Source organism: Bos taurus, chromosome 27 (assembly GCF_002263795.3).
Source record: "Bos taurus isolate L1 Dominette 01449 registration number 42190680 breed Hereford chromosome 27, ARS-UCD2.0, whole genome shotgun sequence".
Taxonomy (NCBI): Eukaryota; Metazoa; Chordata; class Mammalia; order Artiodactyla; family Bovidae; genus Bos; species Bos taurus.
Genome location: NC_037354.1, coordinates 2,361,761 through 2,388,145, shown reverse-complemented (window position 1 = coordinate 2,388,145; position 26,385 = coordinate 2,361,761). Strand labels below are relative to the sequence as shown.

The 26,385-nt window shown below is 41.1% G+C and overlaps 1 protein-coding gene across 2 annotated transcripts in view; it reads left to right on the top strand.

The window, feature by feature from the left end:
* Positions 1-26,385, top strand: part of CSMD1 (CUB and Sushi multiple domains 1) — a 2,064,317-nt gene that overhangs the window by 1,825,307 nt on the left and 212,625 nt on the right. For both annotated transcript variants that reach the window (XM_059882319.1, XM_024986326.2), the window contains exons 32-37: positions 714-827; positions 1,142-1,237; positions 8,689-8,892; positions 9,743-9,867; positions 10,745-10,841; positions 21,066-21,170. In XM_059882319.1, the coding sequence (XP_059738302.1) occupies positions 714-827; positions 1,142-1,237; positions 8,689-8,892; positions 9,743-9,867; positions 10,745-10,841; positions 21,066-21,170 (741 nt within the window). The remainder of the gene's footprint in view (positions 1-713; positions 828-1,141; positions 1,238-8,688; positions 8,893-9,742; positions 9,868-10,744; positions 10,842-21,065; positions 21,171-26,385) is intronic.

The window sequence follows — 26,385 nt, the reverse complement described above, 5'->3', positions numbered from 1 at the left end:
TTTGTTGTTGTTGTTGAGTCCCTGAGTCCTGCCCAGTTCTTTGTGACCCCTTGGACTGCAGCACACCAGGCTCCCCAGCCCTTCACTGTCCCCCAGGGTTTGCTCAGATTCATGTCCATTAAATCGATGATGCCGTCCAACCATCTCATCCTTTGTTGTCCCCTTCTCCTCCTGCCCTCAATCTTTTCCAGCATCAGGGTCTTTTCGAATGAGTTGGCCCTTGGCATCAGGTAGCCAAAGTACTGGAGCTTCAGCTTTAGCATCAGTCCTTCCAATGAATATTCAGGGTTGATTTCCTTTAGGACTGACAGGTTGATATCTCTGCTGTCCAAGGGACTCTCAAGAGACTTCTTCTGTACTGCAGTTTGAAGGCATTAATTCTTTAGCTCTCAGCCTTCTTTATGGTCCAGCTCTCACATCTGTACATGACTACTGGAAAAAACACAGCTTTCACTATATGGACCTTTGTCAGCAAAGCAACATTTCTGCTTTTTAATATGCTGTCTAGGTTTGTCGTAGCTCTCCTTCCAAGGAGCAAACGTCTTTTAATTTCATGGCTGCAGTCACTGCCTGCAGTGATTTTGGAGCCCAAGAAAATAAAGTCTGTCATTGCTTCCACTTTTTCCCATCTATTTTCCATGAAGTGATGGGACCTCATTCATTTCTTTATTTTTAAAAAAACATTTTGTGCCAACCCACCCCTTCATTTTCAGTGGTGTTTGGGCAGTTCGCCTATTTCCAGACGGCGCTGAATGACCTGGCAGAGCTGTTTGATGGGACGCACCCACAGGCCAGACTGCTCAGCTCACTCTCGGGGTCTCACTCAGGTAAACCTTCAGTGAGCTCTTTCATTCTAGTCACACAGCCAGGAGAATTAATATTAAGCTTGTCTATTTTTATTTTATTTTGTGGAGGAAAAATTTAATCATCTTTGAATTTGCTTGCTTGCTTAGTAAAATCTTATTTTCAATGTAAAATTTCAAATGCATTGTTATCCCACATATAAAACCACTTGACTTTATCATTATTTTTCCTGAGAACACAGAAAATTTAATACCTATCTCAGAAGAAAATAAAAATATCAGAAAATAAACACCCTGTTATTTTCTGTCCTATAGATGATCTCTGATTTTCCCTCCAGGTGAGACATTGCCTTTGGCCACATCCAACCAGATTCTGCTGCGATTCAGCGCAAAGAGCGGGGCTCCAGCGCGGGGTTTCCACTTCGTGTATCAAGGTGCGTCTCTGCCCTCTTTGCCCTCCTCCCACACCACACGTACCACTGGTTTCAGCACCAAAAACATGACTTGTACTTTATTTAATAATTGAGAGTTTGAGGGTATCTGTATAATTATAATAACATTATTTGATAAAAATATTAAAGTTTTTTCTTTTGAAAATTAAATATGATATTTCTAAGACAAAGATACAGTTGTGCTTCATTTATTTGACAGGATCAGGGAACAAATATTTATGAGATTACCTTAGTATAGCCCTCCACAACTTGCAAAATAATTTCAATATTATAACATTTTACCTAATTAAGTAAAATATTTCATAATAGATTTTAGTAACCATCTTAATGAAATACACTTAAAACACATTGTGTGATTCCAAACCTTGCTGTAAAACTAATTGAAAATGAAATGTAATAAAATCAAACTAAACCCAAAATACCATCCATGTTTCTATCACCGGAGGTACCTATTTTATTTTGCTTAAGTTCTAACTTTAGGCACAGTCACATCTTTATATTTATTTTTGAACTTGGAGCTTACTCAAAATTCTTGAAATTGCTCAAAGGTTCTGGACCATGAAGATTTCTTTCCTGTTTCTAGTTCACCTTTGGTTTGCATATCCATTATGTGAATTTGAGAATACACCCCCATGGACTGAAAAGTTTGTCCACTTTCAGAGGCACAGGGAAAGTCTCTAGATCTAAACTGTGATAACTGTCCAGCTGAGATCAGACAGAGGTTGTCATTTTCAGAGATACACTAACTTCCTGTTCAAAGTGAGAGGAATACTTAGCGTTTCTAGGTCCCAGTGTTCCTGAAGGCTGGAGCTATTGCAGGCAGCTCTTGAACATTTTCTTCAGCAGAGGAGGAGAATAACTTCCTGGCAAAAATTTCTTTCCTTTAATAAGGATTTATCCAGAAAACATCCTCAACAACATCATGGTTTTCATCAAGTTATAGAGAGTAACAATGTGTCATGTCATTCATAAATCATTTATGATCATCACACACTGAGAAATGCATGGCCTCAAAATATTTCACTATAAAAACCCTTCAGTATTCAGAATAGGATGATTTAAAAGTCACGGAAAGAGTGAGCATGTTTGACAGGTCAGGAGAAGTACCTCTAATCCAGTTTAAGAAGCACTTGCTTGTGTGACAATGCTATTACATTAAAATGAACTGCATTGTTCAAATTGAACTTTTGTTAAAATGTAAATAACTAAACCAGTAATTATGGCCTTTATAGTAGAGGTTCCAATTTAGGCAACTCACTTCTCACCAAATCCTAATTTTCTTTAAATACATGCTATATTACTTTGCAGAAGCAAATTCACAAACCAAACTCAGTTGATATGACATCTAAGGAAACTGGGCTACTTGGGTTAAGTACATATTTTTGTCCTGGAAAACTTCAAGTGCCTGGCATTGTCTGCCTGATTAGGGACTTCCTTTAATTTCTTATAAAGATTAGAAAACTGATCAGATTATCAGATAAAATACCTGAGGCACATGATCCTACATCTACCCTGTTTGCAAATGCTATCTTTAGAAGTCATGGTTTTTAAAATGACATTTCTTGGTTTAAAACAACATATTATCATTAATTTACAATTGGATGTGTTCGGTGGCTCAGTTGTGTCCAACTCTTTGATAGCCTTTGTACTGTAGCACACCAGGCTCCTCTGTCCATAGGATTTCCCAGCCAAGAATACTGGAGTGGGTTGCAATTTCCTTCTGCAGGGGGTCTTCCTGACCCAGGGATCATTAAAATGTATGAAATTCAGGAAAGTAGAAAGAAACAAATCCTTTATAGAAGCAATGCATTTTCCTTGTGCTTAAGAATATATAATGACTATAACGTGTTCAGTATTTCTTCTAAGATTCCAATGTATCTCCTTTTCTTGCTTTGTTATTGCAATGAGTTTATGCAAAAGTTGATGTCTTTTTATCAAAGCCCAATCCTTTGGAGCTAAAGAATTAGGATCTTGAATGCAATTTATCAATCACTCAGAAGCACATGGGAAAGTTTTCAATCCCTCTTGAAAGTGAAATTGAACATTGCCTTCTGAAAGATAGTAGTTAAGTGGAAGCCTAGAAATTATTACAACTCCATTGTGTAAAAACTTTCTGAATATTGCTTCCATGTGCCACTTACAGCTTCATTCCTCCATAAGTTATTAATGCTTAAAATTGTGCAGGGACTTCCTGACTTCCGTGGCTGTAGGCTGTCTAGCCCTTGTTCACAGACAGCCGTGTTGTAAAGAGCTGTTCAGGGTCGCATGAAGAATGGGTGCAGGTGTCAGGCACAGAAGACCTGTACGTAACCCAGGCACGCTCTCTGCCCCTCTGTGTGGCCCTGGTTAATAACATAGAGACATTGCTGGTGAGGATGCTGCTGTCCTTCTGATCTTGCGAAGCAACGGAAGTATGGAGGCTTCTTTATTATTTGTATTTTTTACAGAGTATTGTAACTGTATGTTTTTGTTGTTCTTGTTCAGTTACTAAGTTGTGTCCAACTCTTTGCGAGCCCATGGACTGCAGCTCACCAGGTTCCCCATCCCTCACCATCTTCTGGAGTTTGCTCAAGTTCATGTTCATTGAGTCGGTGAAGCCATACAACCATCTCGTCCTCTCTTGTCCCCTTCTCCTCCTGCCTTCAGTCTTTCCCAGCATTAGAGTCTTTTCCAGTGAGTCGGCTCTTGGCATCAGGTGGCCAAAGTATTGCAGCTTCAGCTTCAGCATCAGTCCTTCAAATGACTATCCCGGGTTGATTTCCTTTAGTATTGACTGGTTTGAACTCCCTGCTGTCCAAGGGACTCTCAGGAGTCTTCCCCAGCACCACAGTTCCAAAGCATCAGTTCTTAAGTATTCAGCCTTCTTTATGGTCCAGCTCTCACATCTGTACATACCTACTGGAAAAATCATAGTTTTGACTATTGTGGGGTTTTATTTTTTATTACTATTATTATTATTTTGCTTCCCGTGCTCCTTGCAGGTAGAAGGATACATTCGTAAAGTGAGGCAGGTAAGAAGGTGTTGGAATCTTTCACCACCACAAATTCTCTAAGCTATAGACATGAGCAGACAGCTGTCTTACTGCACCTCTTTTAGGGTTGAAGGAGAAAAAAAAAAAAAGAAAGAAAACAATGATAGCAATAAAATAAACCTGAAGGCAGGCAAGAATAATTTATCCAAGTAAAGCAGTCTTTCCTTTTTCATTGAATGACAGATGAACATATTCTATTTCTCAAAGTCACTAGGTTCTCATAGTTGAAAAATCTGTCCTGACAAGCCAGTACTAGTCTGTGGATTCAAACATACATCACTGAATTATGCACAACACTTTATGCTCAATCTTCTTTGTAAGAAGTATGCGTTTTATAAGCTCTTGATACAACATGTGAATTTCTTAGAACCGGAATACTAACTTACAATTTATGCCATCTTAGAAAAGATGAGGTCTGGGGAAAATCAACTAAAACATGTATCTGCTCGCCTAGAAAGGATGTCAAGCAAAGAAAACCTTAGTCTAGATTCTTCCTCCCAAACTTAGAAAAAGCTTTTCCACTCCCTGTTCCTGTTTTCCCCATGGTCAGAATATTGCCCGTTTTCAGATCATGAAAGTCCCAGAGAATAGCATCCAGTTTCTGCACAGCACAGTCCATGGCCTGAGAAGCCAGTCACGTGTTTACCACCCTCTGTTCCAGGCAAACCTCATCCCCTTCCACTCGGCCCTGGCTGATCTCAGTTTGCCTCACAGCATTCACTGAAACATGGAGAATAATTGCTTGTTGTTGTCATTGTTGTTCAGTTGCCAAGTCGTGTCACACTCTTTGTGACCCCATGGACTGCAGCACACCAGGCTTCCCTATCCTTCACTTTTTCACGGCCTTTGTTGAAACTCATGTCTATTGGGTTAGTGATGCCATCTAACCATCTCATCCTCTGTCGCCCCCTTCTCCTCCTGCCTTCAATCTTTACCAGCATCAGGGTCTTTTCCAATGAGTCAGCTCTTGGCATCAAGTAGGCAAAGTATTGGAGCTTTAGCTTCAGCATCAGTCCTTCCAATGAATATTCAGGGTTGATTTCCTTTAGGATGGACAGGTTTGATCTCCCTGCTGTCCAAGGGACTCTCAAGAGTCTTCTCCAGGATCATAATTGGAAAGCATCAATTCTTTGGCACACAGCCTTCTTTATGGTCCAACCCTCACATCCATACATGACTACTAGAATAATTGCTACTGGCATGAAATTTCTCTGTGGTATGGCCTGAAATCTCCAGGTGAGGACATGCCTAGCGGATGGGCTGAAAGGGAGCAGCTGATCAGCGTGGCTGGAATTTCCCCACAGATGCCACAGGCACTTCTGATGCTTCAAGATTCTAGGTTTCTCTGCTCCATTTTCTCAGATTCTTAAAACTGGTCTCTTCACTTTTCCAACTTCTTCCTCTAAAATATGTTCTCCGTCATTTCATTCAAATGCAGGTATTATTCATTTAGTGTTATTTTCCTTAAACATACACAACTCGGAAGTTTGTGAAGAAAAGGTTAATAGTGACATGTGTATAGATGACCCTTGATGGTGTGTTTCTCCTCATTCGTGAGACCCTGGAAAAACACTGTTGGAGGCCCTTCGACAAGTGTGGAAACTTGGCCACAAGCAATGGTGCTTCTCAAATAGTTCAAGACAAATAGACCAATTAAGATTAGAGATTTCTCCATATTTATAAAAAAAATTGTCAAGAATTGACTGTAGAGTATCATTGTATTTATTTGTTTGTTTCTCCCTCTCATGCTACTGTTCAACTGTAACACAATATGCAGACACTAAAATATGACAAATATAAGCTGTGAGCAATATGTTTACAATAGAGTATTATATTCTGTGTTGTTTTCAGTTATAGAAAAATATTCTGTAATATCGTTAATTTTCTCATAGTTATTAGACAATATGCAATTTTATTAACTTTTGCCTTCTGAGCAAAAATATTTCAACACAGAATTGAAGCTTAGTTTATTCAAAGCAGTGTTCTGACTTTCATTCTCATAGAAGTGGTTCCAGCAATTTACCCAAATGGTGTCAGTTATTGCTCGGGTTCAATCAAGCCCAAGATGCCAGAGTATTAAGAAAAGGACCATAAAGACAGAAAGACTATTTGTAAGCAAAATGTCCCCCTCAGAGGGCTGCACTTTCACAGAAGGTACTCAAGGACAGGAAGATGGGGATCTCGAAGATGATCAACACGAACTGACTCTCAGTGCAGGGACAGAAGCCAATATGCAAACTCCCAAGTGCATACCTGGTGGATCTATTTCTCAGAGTGTCGGTTTGGGGTGACCCACCCCTTTGCCCCTGAAGTGTTTTTCAAACTTGATCTCGTGCCTCCTTTTGTAAACAGGAAAATCGCTTACAGTGATCACTCCCTGCATATCAGTGAATTCTGATCTACAGCCTGGGTGGATGCCTCACTGGAAGGAGGCTCCCTACTGTGCCCAGGGTCAAAGACCATGAGATCCACACACTGGAGAACATGGGACAAGCAGAGAGCTGGGGGGTGGCTGCAGGAGGCAGGCCTGTGCGGTGGAGCTGAAGGTGCTGCCGTGGGCTCAGCGCTGTCAGGGCCCTCTGTGGTGGTGGGCATCTTCATCCGTTCGTGGATGTGGGAGGGACGGAGCAGGGCTGACTGGGATCAGTAGAGGTGGCAGTCCTGTGAATCTGGGGCGGGAGATTTGGAGTCTTTTTGCGGCTCGCACAGTGCTCCCGGGATTGCCTGTGATCACGAATATGCAGTGGCCTCCGAGACTGTGTGTGGTCCACAGAGGGAACCAGCTCTCAGGAAGCCAGCAGCCAGGTGTCAGAGTCAGGACTAGTCCTCATGTTTCCCACTCCTTCAGCAAGTGATGTCCAGCCAGCTGGAGTGTACTGCCAAGCTTTGCTCTTTGCTGTGTAATCTGTTCTTTTCATTTCCAAACATACAGTTGTAATATTAGACACTGGGAAAGGGTCAGTGCCCCCTCCAGCCCCAAATGGCTCCCTGTTCCCTGCCTCCCACCCTGGAGAATTGCTGGTCCAGTGGGAAGACCCTAGGAAGGAGAAGGTTGGCTGTGCCCTCAGCCACTCCTGTTCCCCTCTATTCCCTCTCAAGTCTTTCCTGACAGGATGAATCCCATAATTATATGTTTTCTTATGGTATATTTTTTTTCTTAATTTTATTATGGTAACATGAGATTTACCCTCTCATGCTGTCCTTTCAATCATTGTTTAAAATGAGCAGTTAGCATTTTGTAAAATTTACAGTGCATGATTCGGCACCTCGGGGCTTCCCAGGAGCCACAGTGGTGAAGAACCTGCCTGTCAATGCAGGAGGCGTGAGAGATGCGGGTTTGATCTCTGGGTTGGCAAGACCCCTGGAGGAGGGCATGGAAACCCACTCCAGTATTCTTGCCTGGAGAATCCCATGGACAGAGGAACCTGGTGGGCTGCAGTCCATGGGGTAGCAAAGAGTCAGACACAACTTAGCACTCAGGCAATACAGCACTGTTAACTGTTGGCACAGCTTTGTCAGCTGATCTGATCTTTAGAACTTGGGCGTCTTGAACGTCTGCCGTTGGATGTTAGCTCTGCCTTCCCCGAACCCCTCCCCCCATCTCCTGGCAACCACCATCTGCTCTCTGCTTCTCTAAGTTTGTCTCTTAATTGCTTCCTATCCGTGGAACTGTGCAGTATTTGTCCTTCTACGACGGACTTGTTCCACTTCCATGTCCTATGGGTCCGTCCATGTTGTTGCAAGTAGCTCAACTTCCTTCCTTTTTAGAGGGCTGAATAGTATTCTATCGTATGTATATACGACATTGCTTATTCATTGGTGGACATGGAGGTTGTTTCCATAAGTTGGCTATTGCGAATAATACCCTGACACACATGGGGGTGCAGATGCCTTGCCAGGGGAGGGATTTCATTTCCTTCAGACAAACACTCAGAAGTAGAATTGCTGGATCATATGGTAGTTCTGTTTTTAATTTTGCTTTTTAATCACCATGGTCACATTATAAGTAATCCTTTATATAGCAGCTCTTCTCACTAGAGTCTGAGGTCCTTAAGGATGAGCGCAAGTTCTTAGTCATCTCATTATCACCGGCACAATAATCTGGGTACTTAGTTAAATTCAGTGCCTGAATATCACTCTGTCCTCATAAAGCGCCAGTTCTCCATGGGCCATGTTTTCCCCATCTGTGATGGGAATCTGAGGTGGTCCTCGGGGTTGATTTGAGGAGGCATGTAGATGTGGCAGTGCTCCCTGAGCCATTCCTCATAGAGTCTGCAAAAGACATTATTAATTTCCACATCAGCAGAAACTCTCCCTGGATTCATCTTAGATCTGTTTCCAAGGAGCTATCGTGGCTTTGTGCTGCAGACACAGATGCTTGTGCTGTGTGCTTGCCTCTAGCTGTCCCGAGGACCAGTGACACGCAGTGCAGCTCTGTCCCCGAGCCCAGGTACGGGAGGAGAATCGGCTCGGAGTTCTCCGCAGGGTCCATCGTCCGCTTCGAGTGTAGCCCGGGCTACCTGCTCCAGGGCTCCACGGCCATCCGCTGCCAGTCTGTGCCCAATGCTCTGGCTCAGTGGAATGACACGATCCCCAGCTGCGTGGGTAAGTGTGTGTCCCCACGGTGTGATCACCTGCACGGGGTCTGCAGTCCCAGTTCACTAAGGACTCTCTCTGGTCCACGTAAGCGGACTCTTGCTCCAGATCTGTTTAAAGGGCAAATTATTTTATCAGAAATAATTGAGTAGCAGCCAAATCCTAAAAATTACTGTGTTTCATGAAATAAGTCATCAGATTAACAAGTATGAAATGTGTTTTCCTTTTTGATACTTATTAAGTATGCCATCACAAGCCATGGGTATTCAACATAATTTCATTTGGGGGAAAAATCATTATAATGTTGATTTGTTTCATGTCTTGTGTAATACCCTTTTAATAAATTGGTGCTGATGAAGATCTGAAAAATAGTAGGTTAATACATCCCAAATAACAAAGACATTGTTGGTGATAGTTTATTTGCTTCATTTTGTGTAAGGACCTCCAGGGCAATCATGATTAGCACTTGAATTCATCTGTGCCTTTTAAGCATCTCTTCTCTCTGGATTTGCTCACAAATCCCATTAGTATCCGTTGGAGCTGCCTGTCTGTATATGGAAGAGAAAACTCCACAGAGCTTCTTAACTTGTAGTAGAGCAATTACTCTAAACAGAGTTCACTTCAGAGATGCTGTTGTTGGGTACAGTGTCTGAGACTTAGCAGCAGAGCAGATGATCATCTATGGTATTGATCATTTAAAAGAAAACAGACTAAGTCTGGCCTTGGCTACAAATGCCTTTTCAAGTATCATAGTCCATGTAATATCTCTTAATAGCTGATCACACAGCGAAGGGGCACTGAGTACAATTAGTGTTCTTCACTGTACTTTATTTACACTAAGTGTGGGTTTGGCTTTCAGTCCCCTGCAGTGGCAATTTCACTCAGCGGAGAGGTACCATTTTATCCCCCGGCTTCCCTGAACCTTATGGCAACAACTTAAACTGCATATGGAAGATCATCGTTACAGAAGGATCAGGAATCCAGGTATGTTCGCAAAGCCCAGAGACTCCTAAGAAACAGAGCTCTGCCCACAGGCTTTTCCCTTCTTTGTTTCCCTGTTTTTGTATTGGTTACTCTAAATATACAAACTGTAACCTGTTTCTCTTCTCTTACCATTGCTACCATGTGTCTACATTCGAGATTAAGGTGATAGACTTTTAGAATAAAGTCTATCAAAAGTGCCATTGTGGAAGTTTTGTGGATGTCATTTCGATGGTTTATTTTCTTTGGTTTTGCCTTTCTCTCACATGTATATTTTTAATGTCATGAAAACCCCATTGGACTAGTCTAATTTTTTTTAATTTTATTTTATTTTTAAACTTTACAAAATTGTATTAGTTTTGCCAAATATCAAAATGAATCCACCACAGGTATACATGTGTTCCCCATCCTGAACCCTCCTCCCTCCTCCCTCCCCATACCATCCCTCTGGGTCGTCCCAGTGCACCAGCCCCAAGCATCCAGTATCGTGCATCGAACCTGGACTGGCGACTCGTTTCATACTTGATATTTTACATGTTTCAATGCCCTTCTCTCAAATCTTCCCACCCTCTCCCTCTCCAACAGAGTCCATAATTTTTTAAATTTATTTATTTTTAATTGAAGGATAATTGATTTACAATATTGTGCTGGCTTCTGGCACAGATCAACATGAATCTGCTATTGGTATACATGCGTCCCCTTCCTCTTGAAGCTCCCTCCCACCTTCCACCCACCCCACCCTTCTAGATAGCTTGAGCTCCCTGAGTCATACAGCAAATTCCCATTGGCTATCTATTTTACATATACACTACATATATGTTTCCATTCTGTTTTCGTCTGATTTTATTAAGTGAAGGATAAATATTGGCTTCTTTGGTAGATTCAAGTGATCAGCTTTGCCACGGAGCAGAACTGGGACTCTCTGGAGATTTATGACGGTGGTGACGCGAGCGCACCGAGGCTGGGGAGCTTTTCAGGTGAGGTGACCCCGTCCCTGAGTTTCTGTGAATCCAAGTCATCACACCATGATGGACTGCAGGAGAACACTCAGTGCTGACCTCTCCCTGGGAGACTCTTCTCTGTGCTAACAAGTTTCTCTAGTGTTGGGAGGCTTGGAAGGGGAGCACCGTCCCCCGCAAGCAGCAGGCTGAGGGGTGGTGGGCCCCGCGCTGGGAGAACGTGGGTTATTACCCTGTGGATGCAACAGGGTGTCTTCACTGAAGTCAGTTTTGTGTGGGGGTGGCTTGGACAACGAACATTGGGTTGGCTGACTTCCTTTTCTCTTGCACTTGTTAGAAGTGTTTGATGGAGTTGGGGACCAAGCACTGAGGTCAGGCAGCAAGGCGGTTGGGGTCCAGATGGAAGGTCGGGGGCAGACGTGGAAACTGAGAACCGAAGTAAACATATGGAGGATGGGGACAGGGTTTCTCGTGACTGGGCGGGGAGTTAGATACATAGGGATGAGAAAGCTGGCGTGGAGCTGGTTGTGATGGATTTGAACTAGAGACACTGGTGTGAACTCATGGTCTTCATATGTATAGCTGTGCATGCCTGTCCAGTCACTAAGTCATGTCCAAGTCTTTGCAACCCCATGGACTGTAGCCTGCAAGGCTCCTCTGTCCATGGAATTTCCCAGGCAAGAATTCTGGACTGGGTGGCCATTTCCTTCTCCAGGGGATCTTCCCAATCCAGGGATCGAACCCACATCTCCTGTATTCGCAGGCAAGTTTTTTACCCCTGAGCCACTTGGGAAGCCCTATGTACAACTGTACAGCTATAGACATAGAAATGTGTGTGTGTGTGTGTACATATTTCCCACCTCTGTATCCTGTGAGGTGTAAAACAATAACCCCTCAGCAAGGAGTTACCCACCTAGAACCCAATTGTGTGTTTCTGAAATCACTTGAAGTACCATTCTCCCTTAAAGGCACTAGTGCTTTTTGGAGAGCCACTGACTCTGAAGCTCTGGGAGAGAAAACATGCATGATGAGCCACTTTGTACAGAATAGAAATATGTGGATCCACGCTGATATGCGTAGACACATGCATGAGTGTAAGAAGTGGGAGAGAAAGCCTTCCCAAACTATAATAAATCTAAACTAACAAATCGGAAGGAGATGGAATTAGAGCCGCCGCTGGTGGCCGTTAGGACATACACGAGCCACGTGGGGAGCTCAGTGGAGGCTGAAGGTAGCATATGAGGTTGATGAGGACAGACAGCCACAGTCTCCATGCACCTCCTCACCTGGTTCTCACGCACTCGCTGCAAAGGAGGAACAAAGTCATTCACAGTGAGAAGCCTGGCAGACACCACCTTCCTAAGGCAGTCATGTCAAGATTTCCAGTAGCGGGATGAGGTATGCACTGGTATACTGATAAGCCTGCTTTCAAAATAAGCAAACAGAGGAACAGAAAGGTTATATTTGACTTAGAATTGCGGTTGCCGTGGTATAAATCCTCCAGTGCATGCACACTGAGTCGCTTCAGTCTGTCCATGGCATTTCCTAGGCAAGAATACTGGAGTGGGTTGCCATGTCCTCATCCAGGGAATCTTCCAGACCCAGGGATCGAAACCGCATCTCTTACGTCTCCTGTATTAGAGGCAGGTTCTTTATCACTAGCACAACCTGGGAAGCTAGTAAGCCCTTCTCCACCAGAGCTGATTTCAAGTAGCCAGCATGATGTCACTAAAGCTGAGTTTGGGAGGAAATGCCTTGAAGTAGAGTCCGGAAGCCTCTGAGTCAAATCCCTCACACCTCTGAGAGCGGGCAGAGTGGCCTCAGGAGAATACCCTTTGCATGAATCACAGCCTTGTTGTGGCAAAGGGGCTCGAGTAACTCAAAGAAGCTGTGAGCCATGCTGTGCTGGGCCACCCACGATGAACCAGTCACAGTGAAGATTTCTGGCAAAATGTGGTCCACCAGAGAAGGAGATGGCAACCCACTCCAGTATTCTTGCCTGGAGAATCCTACGAACTGGAGAATCCTAGTGTGGAAAGGCAGAAACATAGGACAGCAGAAGATGCGTAACTCAATGGACATGAATTTGAGCAAACTCCAGGAGACAGTGAAGGACAGGGAACCTGGTGTGCTGTAGTTCATGGGGTCGCAGAGAGTAGAACCTGACTTAGCGACTGAACAACAGGGGAGAATACAGCATCATATTTTGATATTTTTGCCAAAAATGTATCACCACCTGAATCTAGTCATGAAGAACATCAAACATTCTCTTCGGAGGTTATGTTGCTTTAAAAAAAAGCATTTTTTTTTTCAAAATGTGTTCATCTTTTTTTGGAGAACTCATTTTCAAGTTTGCCTGCACCAAGACTTATGGCAGGGCAAAGACATGACTTGTTACTGCACACCACCCCTGTGTGTTTTGGTTTTTAACTACTCCCAATCTTTTGTAATCTCATTTCCTGAACTTATGTCTGAGTGTAGTCTCAGCTTAAATATATAAATAATATATTAATACATATTCATTAATATATATTAATGTATAATGCTAAAAGCATGAGAATCTCCTATGTAAACAATGACAAAAAATCCTTTGTAGTGTGCATTTGATTAACTTATAAAACTTTAAAGAAAAATATTACACATGAGCAATTTTTATTAAGTTTTATATACTATAATTTGTAAAAAATTTTAAATTCTAATTTTCTAAAATAAAAATTGATTTTGAAAAATATTCTGCACACAAAAGGTAACTCATATCTTTCAAAAGTATTGAGTTCCTGAAAGGGAAAGGAAGACTAAGAAATTTTTACAAACCAAAAAAAAACCCTCACAAAACTAAAGGGACACAATCATAGATGGACACAATCATAGATGGAAAAGCTATTATTGGCAGATTGTCGAAATTCCAGTGATTTCTGTGGGATATATGGTCCTGCTGCCTCTATGTTAGTGTTTGTTTTTTTTTTTTTATAAACACCTTTGTTTTAAGAAATGCACACTAAATTTTTATTAAAAATATGTCACAATGTCTGCAACTTGCTCTCAAAGGATTTAGTTGCTCAGTTGTATCTGACTCTTTGCGACGCAATGGACTGTAGCCTGCCAGGCTCCTCTCTCCTTGAGATTGGGTTGTCATTCCCTTCTCCAGAAGGTTTTCCAGACCCAGGGAGCAAGCCCGGTATCCTGCACTGCAGGTGGTCTTCTGCATTGCAGGTGTATTCTTTACCGACTGAACTTACCAGGGAAGCCAAAGGGTTTAGAATGAAATAACTTTACACATACCTGTATTGTAGATAGAGATCACTTCACACTTATATCTGTATGTGGAGAGAGCTAGATATCATTATTCTGTAATATATGGCAAGACAGTGGGTATATGGGAGTTTTTTGTACCATATTTGCAATTTTAAGTTAAACGCTACTTAAAATATTTCAAAAAGAGTATTTTATAAACTTTATATGGAAGAAATGACACATCAGCCATCAAGTCTGAATATATTTCAAAACGTAATACATGTTTACACTTTTTTGTTCCTGTGATAATTTCAAAATAATTAAAAAGGAGAATCTGAACCCATTTTTAAAAGTTAGCTGTTGACTATAAGCAAAGAAGAATGAGTAGTTGCTAGAGGTACACATTTCCAGAAAAACGATTGACTGACTTCTTGAATAAATTCAGGGTTTTGATTTTCTGTCTGGATAGCCATGTGTATGTAGGACTTATATTGTAAGCTATTTGAAATCATTTTTGGAAGTAGACAGTTGATAAATTATAAATGGACACGATAGAGCAAAAGTCATACCAATCTGTCGCTGACAAGCAGGATTAAGGGAGAGTAAATAGCAGTGGCTGGAGCAGCGTCTGCCGAACCTGGAGCATAGTCGCTCGGCTTCCCGCACGTGCGGTTCTATCTAGGTCAGTGAAGCAGTGCCATCAAAGGTATTCCGCCTGTGGCAACAGTTTTTCAAAAATCCCTGAGCTGCATTTTGAACCGGGGGAATACGCTTCTTCTGTGCGCCCATTCTGAGCAGGGTCCCAGGCGGATGCCGCTGCAAGGGGTGGGCATTGGCCACAGCAGGTGCGCATTGCATATGCGCCCGGGGCGCCGAAACCCAGCATCTGTTTAGGAAAACAAATGATTATATTTAGAAGTACGGAAGTACAGACAGGACCGTCATTCATCAATATAGTTGCTGCAATTAATAGTAATGTTTAGAGGGACAGTGATGAGCCACTAAGCCCTTTCATACACACAGTGCATGCATGACTCACACATAAGAACTGGACTATTATTTTGGTTTCACAGAATTGGAACATCTTCAAGTGCTTTCAGTAACAGGACTGGTTTATGTCACAGTCAGCAGTGGAAGTGACTTTTCCGATTGCGCTGCAACACAGTCAGGAAAGACAAAAAGTCAGAAGTGTATGTTGAGAACGCACGTGTGGAAACAACTTGGCTGGGGGCTGGAGGCGGTTAAATACACTGATTATCTGAAATCATAGGCAAAACCAGGCAGAAAGTTATACAAATGCTGTAACAAGAACTTACTTTTTGGATGAGTTAGATCATTGTAGTAACATTACATTAGCTTTGTACTTTCTGTAGGCATCACCCAAAATATACAGAAATAAAAGATGAATGAGAGGACAGCAAGCATCACACAATTTGAACGAAAGTGGATTAAAACTGGAGTTTCTATTTGGTGTTTCCTTCTTGTCTCGATGTGGGGGTGGGTCGAGCTGGCCCAGCAAGCAGGTGCAGGCAGCACCCTGACCTTCAGGCCCCCTTTCCTCCTCCTCACAAGTCCATCCCCACGTGCCCGGGTGTGCCCTGTTCGCTGCTGAGCAGACAGCATGCTGCTTCTGGTACAGCCTAGATGGGGAAAAGGTGATGCTCAGACAGAAGACTTTCTGAAACAGGCAAGGTCACCTCACCTTGCAGGTCTCCTCCATCTGCAGTGTTAACTATTAATTAGTTTCAAAGAATGATCTCTTTAAGTGTGTCTGCTGACCATAGGGATAGGCTTATGTTTTCCCTCTCCGTGACTCAGTTTCTTAAAAGTCTGCCTCTCTGTCTATCTATCTTTATCCATCAAACCAAGTTTGAGTAACAAAGGGGTTAAATCTGCAGTCATTTTCTGTTTATCATTCAGCAAACGCTTACATTGTCTCATAGTGAATTGTATACTCACAGTTCAGGTCTGAAATGACTCCGCCTCCCACAGACAACCCCACCTGGATATTCAGGGAAAATGGTTTGAGGCACTGGCCCCAGATCTCAAGTGGGAAATTCGTCTTCCAAAGACACACACACAATCATTAGAGAGTGTACCTGGTATTTTCTTTTGTCCTCCATTTATGCCTGTTCTTCTTCCAAAACAGTCAGGTAATACTTTGTATACTGATTATCCAAAGACCCAGCCAGTATACACATTACTAGTCCCAGCATATTCTCAAACTGAGGGTGAACTTTTATAAACCCAAAGAGTTTTTGAAAGACTACATGCTAATCCAAGGTTAATGAGACGTCCTCAGGATGCAATTCTTACCTGGAGTCATTGGTTTGCTTACAGCTGTTTGAGGGTCGTAGAATTGTTTGAGTAGAAAGTGAAGGGCAACCGGGGATCTTGCCCTTGCAACATTGTTCATCTGTCTTATTTCCTTATTTCCTTATTTCCTTATACTTGGATAATCACCAGCTTATTTCCTTATTTCCTTATTTCCTTATACTACAAAATAGTATTTGTACTATGTATGTCTATAATGTATAATACTTATACATTAGCATCATCATCATCCATGAATTTGCCTGCACCATGGGGAGGAGTTTTACCTGAGAGATGGCTCCTTCACACATAGGAAATGTGTATTTATTCAGGAAATGACTTGGATACAGTAGAATATCAAGCATGTACCCCTTGGGTAACAAGGGGCTTAGGCTAGCTTATTGCTTTCCCATAGTATAATGCATTCTGGTAATGCATTCTAAATGTCTGGCTGAAGGACATTTCCTTTTCCTCAGGACCTTGCAGCACCATGGCTCTGTTTTCACCCTTGTCCTTAGCATCTCTAAATTTCCCTACTTGTCAGTTGCTACAATGCAAGCTAGAACATTTTAATTAAAGGAAGCATTATATAAAATAAACCTGCATTTTCCTTTCCTTATATGTTTCATTGAAATCATGTGCAGATTTCAGAGGGAACATTATTCAGTATGAATCACACAGGGATAAAGAAGAGAATATATGATCAAAAGCAACCTCTTCTGAATAACATTACATCAAATCTATAGTCTAACTGTTTCCCCAACTTCCATATGACTTGCATGTTGAGGCTTTACCCTTCTTTGTTCATGGCAAGTCAGAAAAAAAAAAGGCAGATTGTTACATTGATTAAAAAAAAAAAAGCAATGTGAATAGTCAAATGCATGGTAAAGCATAAGAATATATGTGTTTTCACTGATACGATGAAGACATGCTGCATCTGTCTGAGGAGGGCAGATGAAATGTGGAGCTTCTTGTTGTCGTTCAGTTGCTCAGTCATGTCTGTTTGTGACCCCATGGAGTGCAACGCTCCAGGCTTCCCTATCCTTCACCATCTCCTGGACTTTGCTCAAACTCATGTCCATTGAGTCAGTGATGCCATTCAACCATCTCATCTTCTCTTGTTCCCTTCTCCTCCTGCCTTCAATCTTTTCCAGCATCAGGATCTTTTCCAGTGAGTCAGCTCTTTGCATCAGGTGGCCAAAGTATTGCAGCTTCAGCTTCAGCATCAGTCTTTCCAATGAATATTCAGGCTTGTTTTCCTTTAGGATGGACTAGTTGGATCTCCTTGCAGTTCAAGGAACTCTCAAGAGTCTTCAACATCACAGTTCGAAAGCATCAGTTCTTCAGAACTCTTCCTTCTTTATGTCCAGCTCTCTCATCTGTACATGACTCCTGGAAAGACCATAGCCTTGACTACATGGACGTTTGTCACCAAGTGCTGTCTTTGCTATTTAACACACTTGTTTAGGTTTGTCATAGTTTCCTGCCAAGAAGGAGTCATCTTCTAATTTCATGGCTGGAGTCACCATCTGCAGTGATTTTAGAGTCCAAGAAGAGGAAATTTGCCATTGATTCCACCTTTTGCCCGTCTATTTGCCATGAAGTGATGGGACTAGATGCCATGATCTTAGGTTGTTTTTTTGTTTTGTTTTGTTTTGTTTTTTAATATTGAGTTTTAAGCCAGCCTTTTCACTTTCCTCCTTCACCCTCACCAAGAGGCTATTTAGTTCCTCTTCATCTTCTGCCATTAGAGTGGTATCATCTACTATCTGAGGTTTTTTATATTTCTCCCTGCAATCTTGATTCCAGCTTGCACCTCATCTAGTCTGTAGTCTGGCATTTCACATGATTTACTCTGCATATAAGTTAAATAAGCTAGGTGACAATACACAGCCTTGATGCACTCCTTTCCCAGTTTTGAACCAGTCCATTTTCCATGTCCAGTTCTATTGCTTTTGACCTGCATACAGGTTTCTCAGGAGACAGATAAAATATCCTGGTATTTCTATCTCTCCAAGAGTTTTCCACAGTTTGTTATGATCCACACAGTCAAAGGCTTTAGCATAGTCAATGAAACAGAGGTAGATGTTTTTCTGGAATTCCCTTGCTTTCTCTGGGATACAGCGAATGTTGGCAATTTGATCTCTGGTTCTTCTACCTTTTCTAAACCCACTGAAACGTGGAAGTTCTCAGTTCACATAATGCTGAAGACTAGCTTGGAGGATTTTTAGCATAACCTTACTAACATAGGAGATGAGTGCAATCGTCTGGTGGTTTGAACATTCTTTAGTACTGCCCTTGTTGGGAATTGGGATGAGGATTGACCTTTTCCAGTCCTGTGGCCACTGCTGGGTCTTCCAAATTTCCTAACATATTAAGTGCAACACTTTTACAATTCATCTTTTAGGATTTTAAATAGATGTGCTGAAATTCCACCACCTCCACTAGCTTTATTGGCAACAGTTCTTCCTAAGGCCCACGCTTCACACTCCAGAATGTCTGGCTCTGAGTGAGAGACAACACCATCGTGGTTATCTGGGTCATTAAAATCACTGTTGTACAATTTTTCTGTGTATTCTTTCTACCTTTTCTTGATCTCTTCTGCTTCTATTAGGTCTTTACCATTTCTGTCCTTTACTGTGCCCCTCTTTGGATGAAATGTTCCTTTGAGATTTCTCATTTTCTTGAAGAGATCTCTAGTCTTCCCCTTTCTGTTGTTTTCCTCTTTTTTTTGCATTGTTCATTGGAGAAGGCCCCCTTGTCTCTCCTTGTTATTCTCTGAACTCTGCATTTAGTTGGGTATACCTTTCCCTTTCTCCTTTGCTTTCACTTCTCTTCTTTCCTCCGCTATTTGTAAAGCCTCCTCAGATAAGCACTTTGCCTTCTTGCATTTCTTTTTTGGTGGATGGTTTTATCCACTGCCTCCTGTACAATATGACAGACCTCTGGAGGAGGGAATGGCAAACCACTCCAGTATGTTAGCTGTGAGAACCCTATGAACTGTATAAAAAGGCAAAAAAGATATGACGCCGAAAGATGAGCCCCCAGGTCAGAAGGTGCCCAACGTGCTACTGGAGAAGAGCAGAGGACAACCGCTAACAGCTCCAGAAAGAACGAAGCGGCCGGGCCAAAGCAAAACGGTGCTCAGCTGTGGATCTGTCTGGTGATGAAAGCAAAATCTGATGCTGTAAACAACAGTTTTGCATAGGAACCTGGAATGTTAGGTCCATGAATCAAGGTAAACTGGACATGGTCAAGCAGGAGATGGCAAGAGTAAAATGGACATCTTAGGAATCAGTGAACTAAAACGGATGAGAATGGGTGGATTTAATTCAGATGACATTTTATCTACTACTGTGGGCAAGAATCCCATAGAAGAAATGAATAGCCCTCATAATCAACAAGAGTGCAAAATGCTATACTTGGGTACAGACTTAAAAATAACAGAATGATCTCGGTTCATTTCCAAGGCAAACCATTCAACATCACAGTAATCCAAGTCTATGCCCCAACCACTGATGCTGAAATTGATCAGTTCTATGAAGACCTAGAAAACCTCCTAAAACTAATACCAAAAAATTATTTTCCATTCATCATAGGGGATTAGAATGCAAAAGTAGGAAGTCAAGAGATACCTGGAGTAACAGGCATTTTTGACTTTAGGGTACAAAATAAAGCAGGGCAAAGGCTAACAGAATTCTGCCAAAAGAGTACACTGGTCATAGCAAACACCCTTTTTCAACAACACAGGAGATGGCTTTACACATAGACATCACCAAATGGTCAATTCTGAAATCAGATTGATTACATTCTTTGTAACTGAAAATGGAGAAGCTGTATACAGTCAGCAAAAACAAGACCTGGAGCTGACTGTGGCTCAGATCATCTGCCCCTCATATCTAAATTCAGTCTTAAACTAAAGAAAGTGGGGAAAACCACTCGGCCAGTTAGGTACAGGATAAATCAATCCTCTATGTTATGCGGTGGAGATGATGAACAGATTCAAAGGATTGGATCTTGTAAACAGAGTGCCTGAAGAGCAGTGGACAGAGGTCCATAATATTGTACAGGAGGCAAGGAATAAAACCATCTCAAAGTGAAAAAAAAGAAAAGGAACTTCTTACCATGCGTGGAAAAAGAGAGTAGCTCAAACTGTAATGATCAAAGCCAATACTTGGATTAAATATGTGACGATCAGACAAGCTAAGGGGATCTGTACACCGAAACGAATGTCCTCAGTGTTTTCTTTTTTGTGGAAATATAATTGACTTACAGAATGATGTTTGCTTCAGTGTACAGCAAAGTGATTCTCTTGAATAATGTGTATTTTTCCAGATTATTTTCTATCACAGGTTACTATAAGTTACTGCATATAGTTCCCTGTGCTAAACAGTTTATCATTGTTGTTTGTCTATTTTATACATGAATGTGTATCTGCTAATCTCAAATTCTGAATTTATCCCTCCCTGCCTCCCTTTCTACTTTGGGAAACTTGAATGTATTCTCTGTATCTGTGAGTCTGTTTCTATTTTGTAATTAGATCCATTTGTATTCTGCTTTAGATTGCACATGTAAGTGATAGCATATATATCCTTCTCTGACTTACAGCACTTAGTGTGATATTCTTATGACTTTCTAATGGGAGAAGTGAATGCATGCCTGATATTAAAGCCCAGCCTGTGTCCCTTCCCGCAGGTACCACGGTGCCAGCGCTGCTCAATAGCACATCCAACCAGCTCTACCTGCACTTCCAGTCAGACATCAGTGTGGCCGCTGCTGGCTTCCACCTGGAGTACAAAAGTAAGCTCCCCTGTCTCTGCATCTGGCTTTCCCTGTGACACTGAGTGATTTTCTTAAAGGGGAAATGGATCCCTGCCCTTATTACACAGTGAAATTTTGTTCTAAAGTTATGTTTAGAAGTTCCATGTAGTTGAGTGTTACAAAACCAATCTCTATGAACTATATTGTTATTACATAAATATTAATATAATATTTTGTTACATAATTATATCATAATACTATAATAATATATCATTATTTGAACTGTATCTTATTATATTATATTGTATAACATAATTATATTGTGAAAGAAAAATTTATAGGGAAATGAAGAAGTTAGGATCTGGAATAATTCGATAAAACATTGGCTTTGCTTTCAGGCTGTTTGTGTTAAAAAGAGAAAAAGTTCAAAATACCCATTGGTAATATTGCTAGTTTTTCTTGTGAGTGGTAGAAAATACTCAGATAAGGATCCAAAAATGTAGAAGTCATAATTTCCAAATAGATTATGGTCATAAGCTCTTTCTATTTCTAGTCTCAGAGGCTGTTAGAATGGGACCGGCACAGAGCAGCCCCTTCAGTGCCTACATTTGTGTATTATTCATTTTAATTGGAAGAAGGTAACGCAAAGGAGATGTTAACCTTTTAAAAAATGGATGTGAGACTGAGTTAATAGTCTGATAAATGGGATGACAAAGGTCAGATTCACAAATCCACTTTGACATTTGATTATGCAGGTAAACCTTGGAAAAGCGAAATCAGAATTTCCAATGAGAGTGAAGTTTATTTTAGGACGTGTTTTCAAGCACTAAAAATGCTTAATGTTGATATTCATCTCGTTTAATAAGCAGTTGCAAATAAGCAAATACATGGATAAGCTTTAATAAGTGATCCTTTGAATTGAGATAAACAGTTTGCTGGGATGTAAATGCGTGCATGTATTTGAATGGCCAGATTTCCAGCTGATGATAAATATTCTGAACCAGACACAAACCACAGGGCTGTTTTGCATTCCGGTTGAATTTCCTTACTTATTACCGGCATTTGTATGCAAGTTTATTCCAATTTATTTGAATGGGACTGCATTAGTGACAGCATAAAATGATACTGTGGATGTTATTTATGTAGAATATGTCTGGAAAAATCACTACTTTGATACATATGGTGAACATCTGTAGATAGGAAACTATAAACCTTATTTATGATAGTGTCAGTAAATTCACTAATATTTTTAGCAGCGTTAGATTTGATCAATGTGCCCATCTCTTCCTCTCAAAGTGATCTTGTGGCTTCTGACTCTTCATTCACTCCTTATAGAAAGAGGAGCTACTGAAATAATTAGTCTACAATTACCATGAAATATTATCCATGACTCACACATACCTCAGCTCCAACAATATATTAATAGTAATCACCTGCATTTCATCTCATTCTCAATTAAATTTATTAAAAGAAAGATGAATGTATTGCTCACTGAAATTAATCTTGTTCAAGGATCTAAGGCCTTGTTTCATTACTTAATCTACTTATTTTTTTACTTGGCCACACAGAATGCTACGTTTTCTTTTGTTGAGTTTCTTTACTGAGTCATTGTTTTTGGACACTAATAGTATTCTGAGGATCATGCCATTATCTTCTGTGTGTTTCAAGGCAGTCATTTCTCTGTTCTATGTGTCAGTGTAAAATTTGGATTATACAAAGTGTTTGTAGAATTACTCTTATTAAGGTGAATATCAAACAACATAAGGATTGTTGAAGTAAGTTGTCAAAAATTGTCTAATATTCATAACCTTCTAACATTTTTTTTTTGCTCTCTGGCCCTTTCTTTTTAATTTTGTTTTAAATTTTGTACTGGAGTATATAGCTGATTAACAATGCTGTGATAGTTTCAGGTGGACAGCAAAGGGACTACCTTAAATTGTGTATTTCCAGTCTGCACATCTTTCAATTCAGATTTTTCACTAAAATATATACCCATGAAATAAGAGTAAAAGCAGCAACAAGCTCTGTTCCTGGTCCTGCCATAAACGTGTTACAGCTATTTATTCAATTCTCCTCAAAACAACTCCATGAGGTATGCTTAGGTTTTAAAAGGTCTTCTCTGTGGCTTAGATGGTAAAGAATCTGCCTGCAATGCAGGAGACCTGGGTTAGGAAGATCCCATGGAGAAGGGCATGGCTACTCACCCCAGTGTTCTTGCCTGGGAAATCCTATGGACAGAGGAGCCTGGTGGGCAACAGCCCATGGGATCTTAAGGAGTCAGTCATGACTGAGCGACTAACACTAGGCCTTTAAGGAGAAGAAACAGAGCCCCTCATGCGTTCAGCCCGCTCATGTCAGAGTCGGACTGCTAACGACTTACAGAAGGAACACATGTAGACACAGATGTGTTTCATCGCAAATGAGCACCTGCCCAAGAATCACAACCGTCCAATCAGGAAGAGCACACAGACCGCCCTTCTGTACTAAGGGAGACACCGCCTGCCGCTAGTAGCTGAATGGTGTGTGGAAGAGAAAAAGGGGCTTGGGACTCAATCTTGGAGATGCAGGTGGTCTGATCCTGAAACCTGAGCTGTTACAGCTAGTCCACTTCTGCTTCCATCTGAGAAGTGTGAGTTTCTCACATGAAATGAAGGCCAGATACTGTTAATTAGGTGCTTGTGTGCACGTCACTTTAGTCATGTCGACTCTTTGAAACCCTATGAACCTTTGCCCTCCAGGCTCTTCTATCCATGGGATTCTCCAGGCAAGAATCATGGAGCAGGTTGCCATTTCCTTCTCTAGGGGATCTTCCCAACCCACAGATTGAACCCAAGTCTCCTGCAGCTCCTGCAGTGCAGGCAGATTCTTTACCACTGAGCCAACAGAGAAACCCCCTGTTAATCATAACAGTCCATAATTCCAAATGAACACTGACAGGAATTTTTCAAACAAAAAGCAAACACTTTTATTTGAAATTTGGTGGGAAGAGGACAAATAAGATGAAACACCCAAACCCTGATGGAGTGTTGCTATTGATACTATTTGTATTTTATTGATGTTTTCCCTCTTTTTCTGATAGCATTTTGTTTAATTGAATCTTTTATTTAAGTTCCAATTTATCTCCACTATGGTCTTATTAGAGAAAAGTCTTAAAAACGTTAAGGGTCTCTCTAGACAAGTTTAAAATATATTCTTTAATATAACCCATCTTACCTTCAAATAATATTATTTCACTTTGTGTCTAGTGAAACTTATAAACTTGTACTTCTAATTTCTTCTATCCATCCCTCATGTTATTGTTGTTTTTGCAAAAATAAAATGTAAAATAACAATAACATGAAGGATGGATAGAAGAAATTAGAAGTACAAGTTTTTAAGTTGCATATTATAAAACCTACAAATATTTTTCTACTTTTTTGCTTTAAATATTTATCTTTCATAGTGAATAAAATAAGAAAATAAATGTTTTATATTTACCTTATTTTTAGCATCTATGAAGCTCTTTCTTGGGGTGAATCCAAGTTTTCATTTAATTTTTTTCTGTCTAAAGAACTTCCTTCAATTCTTCTTATAGGGCAGGTCTGCTGACAATGAATTTTCCCAGCTATTGTTTTTCATTTTACCTTCATTTTTTGAAAGATATTTTGGCTGGGTTTGGAAATCTGGGTCAGAAGTCATTTTTCAGTATGTTAAAAAGTAGGGCTCCCCTGGTGGCTAAGTGGTAAAGAATCTGCCTACCAGTACAGGAGACAAAGGTTCAATCCCTGCATCAGGAAGAGCCCTTGAAGGAGAAAATAGCAACCCACTCCAGTATTCTTGCTGGGAGAATCCCATGGACAGAGGAGCCTGGGGGGCTACAGTCCACAGGGTCACAAAGAGGCAGACGCAACTTAGCACGTGACGCACACGCACACGTAAGATACGCCACTTCATGGTCTTCTCGTTGCTTAGTTTGTGATGAGAAGTAAGGTGTGATTCTTCTGGCTATGTGTTTGTCCCTGTTTTCTGGCTTCCTTTATAAATTTCTCTTTATCTTTTATTTTCATCAGATAGACTGTGGTGTGTCTAGGTGTGTGTGTGCACACGCACATGTGCATGCACACGTGATATTCATCCTGTTCAGTGACCCTTACATTCTTGGATCTAAGGTTTAATGTCTTCCATTATAATATTTATGAAAAAAGTCTTGACCATTATCATTACAAATGTTTCTTTCCCACAGTCTCCTTTCGTGTTTTTTTGGGGCAACTCCATTCGCATGTCTATTGGACATGTTGATATTGTATCACAATTCTTGGTTGCAATTCTGTTTTATTCACACTCTATGTGTGTGCTCCAGTTTTTGCAGTTGCTATTAACCTTTGATTCTCTGAGTCTTTCCTTGGCTATGTTAAGTCTGCTAATGAGTCCACTGAAATAATTCATCTCAGATATTGTGTTTTCCCCCTTGAATTTCCACTTGCCACTTTCTTATACTTAGTCTCTCTGCCATAATTTCTCCATCTCTTCCTGAATGCTATCTTGTCCACTAGGCGTTTTAACACATTTTTATATTTGATGTATCTGCCCAATATGCCACTATATGACTGTGCAAAGTCTGACCACTTTATCTCTAGACAAAGTGTTTTTTTTCTCTTGAATACTTTATTAAAGATGGGCACCATGAGTAGATGCGCACCACTTTATTGTTGTTCAGTTGCTAAGTCGTGTCTGACTCTGTGATTCCATGGGTTGCAGCACGACAGACTCCTCTGTTGTTGACTATCTCCTTAAGTCTGCTCAAACACATGTCCATTGAATCAGTGATGCTATTAATATTTGTGCTAGGAATGGGCACCACTTATGTTAGCCTGTCGAATCAGGAGTTGCCGTGGGTTTGAGTTCTGTTGTTGCTATGGTTACTTTCAGAGCATCAGATCCCTCAGTGGTGAGCTGCAACTGCCAAGTCCTAGTTGGAGGCTTTTTCTCAGTCATTACTCCAACCTTAGCTATCAGTCTTCCCTAAATGCCTTTCCCAAAGAGATGGTATCTTTCCAGACTTCTGTATCTCCCCAGTAGTAGATGCTGCTGCTTGTTACTCCGTGTTAAGCTTACACTGGTATCAAGGTAGTTCTCTCCCAGCCAAAGTCAGACCCTGAGAGTCTATGCATGGTGGGATGGGGTGTTCTCAGCAATCTTGCCCACCCTCCTGAGGTTGTAAGCTTCTACCTATCGCTTGTATTTGAAGAGAATTTCCTGACTGTCCCCTAGTGTC